At 36.9% G+C, this 9879-nt stretch overlaps 1 protein-coding gene across 1 annotated transcript; it reads right to left on the reverse strand.

Annotated features, from left to right (window-relative positions):
* Window positions 1–7824: 7824 nt before the first annotated feature.
* LOC100889853 (BTB/POZ domain-containing protein KCTD6-like) lies at window positions 7825–8385 on the reverse strand. Its single transcript, XM_003723252.1, has one exon. The coding sequence runs from the start codon at window positions 8383–8385 to the stop codon at window positions 7825–7827; it is 561 nt and encodes a 186-aa protein (XP_003723300.1).
* Window positions 8386–9879: the final 1494 nt, after the last annotated feature.

Consider the following 9879-nt stretch of genomic DNA (forward strand, 5'->3'; position numbering starts at 1 on the left):
GATGCAACTTTTCATTATCCCTTCTATACACTTTCATTCCTCTCTCTCTCTCTCTCTCTCTCTCTCTCTTTACCCCATACAGCAGGAGATTCAGCTTCCTGTCATGCAACATGGTCTAGACTTTAGACATTCTAGCTCTGTTCTCTGTACATTCAAGCTCATATGCCTAGACTTTGTTAAGGAAATCTAAAGCTAAGATTGACTCCCTTATTTCCGATTCTCAAGATTTCTCTCATTTCTCAATTTCGGGCCAGTGCCTGATTTTCTATATCATTGATTCTGGTAGCTGATTCAGCCGCTGCTACTTGCGAATCGGCAAGCGTACTACGCATTCCTGAATGTCTTTCTTGATAGGCGCCATATCAGAGCCCAATGAATCTAAACGTTGAAGAATTTTGTTAGACAATTCCTCAAAGTCTGCACGTGGTACTGCCGACTTACCATCTTCTAAAGTGGAAATGCTCATTTGAAGACATGTTTAGAGCTCTCGTATTATTGATAGATATCGTCCAGTTAATATACCGAGATTCTAGAAAAAATTAGGGGTAAAAGATATCCACAAAATGCACCTTTTCGGCTCAAAGTTTATATTTTATACACTACATAACTCAAAGAAATCGATATAAACTTGAAGATATTTTAATTATCCATCATTTGACACCAAGTCAGGCCATGGTGATTGGAGGATCTAATTTAAAGTGATCTATACAACTCGATTTAAACACGCCAAACATGTCCTTAATACACGAATACACGTATAACAGAAAATTATTTCAATCTGGACAGCAGAAATCCAGGTTTGAACTAAAATTGTTCTGGGTTGTCTTTTACTTTTCTTCAAGGCTTATGTGAAAGATACCGTGCAGTAGCCAGCATGAACTACAAGTTTATCGTTACCCTTTTAGTGATGGTTCTGCCTAATCATAACATTAATTGCAAAATCATTTATTCATAAATTACACATAAATTGTTTATGCTTTACAAAAGCCACACAGGCCTTCAACCATTTTGTTTGTAATTTTATTTTTATTTGTAAGGCAAAACATTCAGTATTGAAAAATATGCACAGTACAAAGCATATGATAATTTCAGAAATTCAAACAACAAAAGAAAATTACAAGACATGTGGCTCTTATTATTATACCAACATTGATGGAATAGATATGGTAAATGCTACATCTATTAACTGAACACTCACTGGTATAAGCGTTATACCAAACAACTGGGCATTCACTGGTATAAGCGTTATACCAAACAACTGGGCATTAACTGGTATAAGCGTTATCCCAAACGGGGCAGTAACTTAAAACGTTATACAATACCACACATAGGCTGCGTTTATTGACCAAATTTTTGGCTAGAATCAGGTTTCTCAAACGCCTTTCAGGCAAATTTAAAAGGTGATAAACGCAAAGCCTTTTTTAAAGGTCTTTAGATATGGGCATATCTAAAGACGCAAAAAGGTGTGTTTTGAATGTGACATACAGTTTTGAACCCCACATACAAATCTGACCACCCAGGTTACTTTCCGGTTCGGAGGCTAGCGCGCCATGTGTTGTGTACAAGCATGTGTGTGTAGTTGACCTCCGAGAAACTGTCTGCTTCCCGGGTCAAAACAGCTGCGCAGACACAAGGCCTTTATTTTGAATCGTGAAGAGACGATAAACGCGACATCCTGCAAATCACTTTCGTATAGTGGGGTTCGATAGTGGGATATGATAGTGGGGTACGATATGTACATATCTAGTGGCAAGACCCAATAAACGCGCCCATAGGGCAGTAACTCGTATAAGCGTTAACAACGGGGCAGTATCTCGTATAAGCATTATACCAAACAACTTGGAGAGAAAGATAGTGAATGCACGGTTATGAAAGAGGGGTCGAGAGAAATATAATTTTGTTCTTGCAAAAGAAGGGTGATAAAAAGGAAACGATTCCCTGTGTTTCTACCTATCAGTAACAGAGATATGTGTAACTTTTTGGTTAAACAAGACTCAATAATTAATTTATCTGTATGGGGTATCAAATTACTCTAGACTTCGATCCTTGTTTAGGGTGCTTTTCAGAAATGTATTTACACGGATGATGTATAGTGCTCAATATAACGGGGGGACAAATTCTAAATGAAAATGAAAACAGTCCGTTGCACTGGCAAAACAAATTGACAAAATACAGTGTATACATATGTGAATTAGTAACATGAATATTGCAGCGCATCAACTATAGATCTACATGAAGACTTTCCAATACGAGTTCAAAACAAAATTCTAGACATATTCATGTGATAGTTTGCGCAGAACCTAAAGAAAAGTATGCCATAACACAATTTTCAAATAAAACATGAAGTGGCTGAATCAACTAAGTGCTTACCTACAAACGTTACGTGTTTGAAAAGGGACATGTATATGTAAATTCATAATTTACAAAAACCTGTAGAATGCAAAATAACAATAAATTCCCTTTTTCATCCCTTTGAATAATTCGAATTTCTCAATTATACTGTGCATCATCATGCTCAAAGATATGTACATAGAAAATACAATTTTAAAAATATCGAACAAACAAACATAATTTCAACATCAATTCGAAATAAATTGAAAACAATTTGTTGCACTGACAAGGGAAATTAACATAATAATACATTTTATGTTAAAAGTATATCACTACTGATTTGTTATATATCTTTTTCTCCAATTTCTTCCATTTAAACCAAAGTACTCTAGGCACATTTATATACAATGATATACCTAGAAGTATGGAATTGTATGTTGTTGTATGTTGGAAGCTTGGCAAATAAAAACCAATCAATCAATCAATCAAAATGCAGTTTTCAAGTTTCAAATAAAACAATGAGATTACGCTTAAATACACACCGCCAAAATGACTGAATGAAGTGGGTGTTTAAAGCAACACGCAGGATGGTTACATGTACTCAATTCATGTATTTGTAAAAGTATTTAATATGGAAATGCAAAAATCACAATAACGAATTATATCCCTCTCCCGTCGCTTCGGAATTCCTTCTATAATTAATCCTGCTTTCTTATTTACATTGTACCTGGCACCCTAAAAGAAATGTGAATGGTTTTCACTGGATATTTTTGTTGTTGCAAAATTGCCGACAGAAGCATGTGCCATGGCTCAAGCTATATTATTTTGCCTTTGTTGGAGTTGTACATGTACCACTACCTTATTTTATATCTCTTGTAAAGACCCATCTATCTATCCTCCCAGGATCACTTTTAACTGATGATACCGATACAAGTTTGAAACCTAACGTAGTAATGTGCATGAAAACATCAACACGATTCAAGGCGAGTAATGAGTATCCATCCTCTTCGCTACTATGATTGCCGTGGTTCACATATCCTGGGATTTTGTGAAGGATTTCTGGTCTGCAAAATATTTTCCAGGCTGAACAATTAAGTTCATCAATGGAAAACTCCATCTCCAGGAATTCTTGCTTCTTTACGTGTTCTTTAGCTCGTTTTTCTTCCTCCCTATCGACGGTAACTTTATTTTTTATCTGAGTCACAGCATAATTTAATTCCTTGATCTCGTAGTAATTAGCTTCCTGTGCAAGCATGTCGAGCTCTTTGAAGTCTTCGGGTAAGACGAGAATGGACCTCCGTAGGAAATTCAGAACATACCGAAATAAGGAGCCATCCCCGTCAATGAGGTAATTCCCCTTATCATCCTTGGTGGAAAGGAGCCGATCACTGAACATTAACCCTAACCTTGAATCCGGAAAACGAGTCAATGTAGCTCGCGATGTTGTATATATCGTACCTCCGACATTAAGGCTCACAAAGTCAGTCATATTTCTCGAAGGTAGTCTGTCCCTTTTGCAAGCTGAAAATGTAAAATGATATGAATCCTATGATATAACAAGAGATAATACTACCTAAAAACTCCTCTTAAAAGAAGAAAACTGTTGATCGCCTCTATGTGGAATTGGTTTTAGGACACCTACCCCTGGACATCCACCCCCGGATAACCACAACCAGTCAACTACCCCCTATGACAACTGTCCCCTAGGGCAACCACCCTCTAGGACGACTACCCCCGGGATAACTACCCCCCCCCGACAACTACCCTCACCCTAACCCTAACTAAAATAGCATTTTACATATCAGAATTACTCTTTTACTTTCTCTTTTAGTCTGTATGCAAATTCTCAAATTAATATGACAAACTCACAGAATTTCTATTTTGTATGAAATCAATTCGTAGTTTGTAAGATTTCTCACCTACTGGTTTCTTTTCAATTTACAAGCGTTGTCCAAGGTGATGTAAATAGATTATTTGTATCTACACTGTATGATGAGCTTGGTTCCATTCAGATCTTCGTTGATTCGCTTTCACTTTTCCTCAACTGGTATGCGTGGTTTTCCAACTCGAATCGTCGCTTTTTTAATTGTGATGGTAGATCGGTTACAAATCAGAAGCGTAGACCCATCACGTGCGGACCCAGCATTTCTCATAGCTTCCTGGTTTTTATTTTAGTTGGATTTGTGGAAGCCTGTGGGCGTTCTCAAATCTCATATGGAGGGTTTCCTCTTGTGTGAAGCCAATATTTTGGATGCAACTTTTCATTATCCCTTCTTTACACTTTCATTCCTCTCTCTCTCTCTCTCTCTCTTTCTACCCCATACAGCAGGAGCTTCAGCTTCCTGTCATGCAACATGGTCTAGACTTTAGACATTCTAGCTCTGTTCTCTGTACATTCAAGCTCAAGTGCCTAGAATTTGTTAAAGAAATCTAAAGCTAAGATTGACTCCCTTATTTCCGATTCTCAAGATTTCTCTCATTTCTCAATTTCGGGCCAGTGCCTGATTTTCTACCTCATTGATTCTGGTGGCTGATTCAGCCGCTGCTACTTGCAAATCTGCAAGCGTAGCATGCATTCCTGAACGTCTTTTTTGATAGTAGCCATATCAGAGCCCAATGTATCTAAACGTTGAAGAATTTTGTTAGACAATTCCTCAAAGTCTGCACGTGGTACTGCCGACTTACCATCTTCCAAAGTGGATAGCTCATTTGAAGACATGTTTAGATCTCTCGTATTATTGATAGATATCGTCCAGTTAATATACCGAGATACTAGCAAAAATTAGGGGTAAAAATGCACCTTTTCGGCTCAAAGTTTATGTTTTATACACTACATAGTAAACACTCTATTCTTCAAGCGCAGGCGTTAATTTTGTTCAAACTTATCTCTCTCTCTCTCTCTCTCTCTATCTTTCCTTTTCCCTATCTCCACCGCCCCTACCTCGATCAATATCCCTTCTTCCTCTCCATCTCCTCTCCATCTCTCTTTCTCTCTCTCTCTCTCTCTCCCCTCTCTCGCGCGCCCCCTCTCTCTCTCTCTCTCTTTTTTGGGAAAAATTCTCTCTATTTCCGCCTCTCTACCTCAATCAATCCCCTCTTTCCTCTCCATCTCTCGCTCCTTCTATTTTCTCTTCTCTCTCTTCTCTTCTTTCTTTCTTTCTCTCTTGTACTTATGCATGTATATATTTTATTTCTCTTTCTCTCTCTCTCCCTCTCTCTCTCTCTCTTCGTGTCCTTTTTTCTTCTCTCAGTACGTCATGTCTTATGCACTTTTTATGCATTGTTTTTCTCTTTTCCTCAAGCGAGGTTTTTATTTCCATAATTCCAATACATATTTACATTAATTACTCAATGATTGAATGAAAAATAACATTAGCAAAAAATTAAAGTCTATTCAACGATTCCTCCAGCTTAGTATTATTTATTTTTGCCAACAAAACAATCTTAGAAACGACTTGAATCAAACAAAAAAAGCATGCGGTAAATAACGGAACCCTTTACAATCATTTTAATTTATAACTGCATATTGCGGATCATTTAAAATAATAATCAGGAAAAAATATTTCTTGTTTCCTATGTCCTTACCTAAATATTTTGGTTTATTTGTAGGTCTACATGAAATAGGTGAAATATTAAATTACATATTATTTTCCAAAACATAAGCACACCCTTGTAATCTAATAAAAAGGGAAACGTTCAATCAAATTGTCCACAAGTGTTGCCTGAATTATTATTTACAATTTGCCATTTATATAAATTTTCTTTTGAGGCAATAAACCTGTGAATCATCTTCAAATGAAATTGTTTAACTTTATTACTACGAACTTGCCTTAAATTAAATCAAAATACATCCTTCCGAACAAAGTCATTATCTAAATCTAGAAAAGAATTCCAAACATAAATGACAATTGGTTTTATTGACTTCTTCCGAATTAACAAACGATACTAATCTCTCCCTTTCTTGACTAGAACATTTACTTTATCCCCTGTTTCTATTTCAGTAAGATTCGAAATATCACATTAATCTTCAAATTCATTAACATCACTTAATTTACCTAACAAGTACTGTGGAAATGCATTCTTTAATTTTGTATATATATAATCAAATAAGAGCTGTCGTACGTTCGTTCACATTTTTATTAATGAATGTAGAATCATTCCAAATACCATTTGTAATCAAATTAAGAATATCAATGAATCTTAATTCTGACCAAGTACAAACACGATCTACATAAAATTCTAGCAAATTATGTTTTAGCATAATAAATTCATATCTTTTATATTTCAATTGAACTCTAAGCAAAGTGAAACGGCAGTTCACAAAAAATACCATGCAGGATTTCCCTGTACTTGTTTAGGGTATCAAATTACTCTAAACTTCGATCCTCGTTTAGGATGCTTTTCATAAATTAATTTACACCATGACGGATGATGTACAGTGCTCAATGTCTGGGGGAGGGGGCATGTTCTAAATGAAAATTAAATTGTCTGTTGCATTGACAATACACATTGACAAAATACAGTTTATACATAAGTGAATTAGTAACATGGATGGTACAGTGTATCAGCTTTAGATCTACACGAAGACTTTCTAATACGAGTTCAAAACTAAATTTTAGACACATTCACGTAAAAGATTGCACAGAACCCAAAAGGAAAATTATACCATAACATAATTTTTAAATAAAACATGAAGTGGCTGAACAGACTAAGTGCTTACGCTACAACAAAAACGTCATGTGCTTGTAGAGGTACATGTGTATGCGAATTCATAACTTTATTAAAACTGTGGAATGCAAATTAAGAAAAAGAAAACCATTCTCTCTCCCATCCTTTAAACAATTCTCATTTCTCATTTATACTGTGCATTAACATGCTCGAAGATATGTGCATAGAATACACAATTAAAAAAATATCGAACAAAAAAACATAAAATCAACATCAATTCGATATAAAATTGAAAACAATTTGTTTCAATGACAAGATAAATTGACATAATTATACAGTGTAGACCTATGTTAACTGTTTACCACTCCTGAATTTTTTTCTTTCTCCAATTTCATCCATTTAAACCAAAGTATTGACCAGTAGGTACAATCGTATATAAATGATTTGCCAACAAGAATATAAATTAATCATACAGATGCTAAAATGCAGTTTTCAAGTTTCAAATCAAACAATAAGATTACGGTTGAATACACACCGCCTAAAGACCGAATGAAGTGGGTGTTTATAGCTTATACATGCAGGATAGTTACATGTACACAATTCATGTATTTGTAACAAAATATGTAATGCGGAATCATGATTCTGTGAAATGCAAAATTCACAATAATGAATTATATCTCTCTCCCGTCGCTCCGAGATTACTTCTATAATCCTGCTCTCTCATTTACATTGTACCTCACCCTCAAAGAAGTGTAAATAGTTTTCACTCAATATTGTGTTGTGGCAAAATTGCCTACAGAAGCATGTGCCATGGCCCAAGCTATGTTATGTTGCCTTTGTTGGAGTTGTACATGTACCACCACCTCTTGTAAAGACCCATCTATCTACTGAATCCCCGGGACATGCCGATATAAGTTTGAAACCTAACTGAGTAATTTGCCTGAACAATTTAATACGACTCAAGGAGGTCCCACTTGCAAAACTGAATCCTCCCTCTTCTGGACCAAAAATGGGGTCCACCGAGGATCTCTTAACATATCCCCTACGGTCCCATGCTTCCATAACAATTGGGATTTTCTCAAGGATTTCAGAACTGCTATGTATTGACCAGTAATGTCCATTGAGACGCTCCACCTCTAGAACCTCTTGCTCCTTGAAGTGTGCCGATTTAGCTCGAGCCACAGCATCAATTAATTCCTTGATCTGGTAGTAATCAGCTTCTTGTGCAAGCATGTCGAGCTCCTTGAAGTCTTCGGGTAAGACGAGAATGGACCTCCGTAGGAAATTCAGAACATACCGAAATAAGGGGCCGTCCCCGTCAATGAGGTAATTCCCCTTATCATCCTTGATGGAAGGGAGCCGATCACTGAACATTGACCATAACATTGTATCGGGAAAACGAGTCAATGTAGCTCGCGATGTTGTGTATATCGTACCTCCGACATTAAGGCTCACAACATCAGTCATATTTCTTGAACACAATGGTCTGTTTTGCAATGGTTCCTTAAAGGTAGTCTGTCCCTTTTGCAAGCTGAAAATATAAAGTTATGTGAATCCTATGGTTAACAAGAGACAATACTACCTAAAAACTTATGGTAATATGTCCCATTTGCAGGCCACACAAATGAAAATGTTAAATTTCAACGGCGTTTGAAAGATAATACTAATTTAGAACTTCCCTCAAAACAAAAGGGCTTGAAATTGTCTTTTTGTGGAAAAATAACGACTTTACCGAGCGCGCTCGTTTAATTAAATAGTCTGATGTTCAAACCATTGTACCGAATGGTCGTACCTTTTGTGCTGCGCAAAGATTCAATCAGTTAAATTTTGGCATGACAAGAAGTTGGTCATTGGTGATTTTGTTTAGACAAATGCTCACGTACCCTTTACAGCTCATTATTTTTATGTATTTTATTACCAAAGAAAAAAAGAAGTCGGTCAGTCACTTAATAGTGTCTGACGGTGAAGTCTACAAAGTAAACGGGTTTCCTTGCATAATTTAATTACTATAGGACACTGCTGACGTTTAAATTTCACAAATGACATACGCATGGGTGTCGATCCGGGGTTGGGGGGGGGGGGGTTGGGGGATATACCCCCCCCCCCAATATTTCAGGAGGGGGGGGTGGCCTGTACAATCATTCCCCCAAATAATTCACCATAAAAAAAATGAAGAGAAAATTTAATGATGAGAGCCCGGTGAGAGTAGTTAATGGTTATTACTCGCAAGATGACCATCAATATACACATTTTGCTATCTGATTTTCATAATACATACGTAAATGAGACAACCGTATATGAGACAAGAATAAATTGAATTCTCGCTCATACGGCTTCATCAGGAATTGATGAATATATTCAATTTATTCAATCAACAGCATCATGGAAATGCAGTGCGCCAAATGCGAACCCGCAGCGTTAAAAAGCAACGAGCTAAATGTTAAGCGCGAAGCGCAAAAGTGCAAAAAAGGAGTAGAGAGTGGGAGACAGAGATAATGAGAGACAGAGAGGATACAGGCGCGTAGCCAGGGAGGGCGGTTGGGGCGGTCGCCTCCCTCCCTCCCCCCCCCCCCCAAAAAAAAGAGAGAGAGAGAAACAAGAAAGGACGAGGATGTAAAGGAAGGAAGAAAAAGGATTAAGAGTCGAGAATGGTACAACGAATCGTCTTCTTTCTTTAATAATTTAATGAAACGTCAAAAGAAACTGAATTTAGACAAGGATTAAAACTCGAGAATGGTACAACGAATCGTCTTCCTTCTCTAATAATTTAATGAAACATCAAAGCTTCCGCGCTCCGCGCGGGACGGGGAAAAAAATCCCTCTGCTCTGTAAGTGATTCGCACGCTTAGCGTGCTCACTACCGCCCCCTACAAATAAAAT

Source organism: Strongylocentrotus purpuratus, unplaced genomic scaffold (genome assembly GCF_000002235.5).
Source record: "Strongylocentrotus purpuratus isolate Spur 01 unplaced genomic scaffold, Spur_5.0 spur5_scaffold_4, whole genome shotgun sequence".
Lineage (NCBI taxonomy): Eukaryota > Metazoa > Echinodermata > Echinoidea > Camarodonta > Strongylocentrotidae > Strongylocentrotus > Strongylocentrotus purpuratus.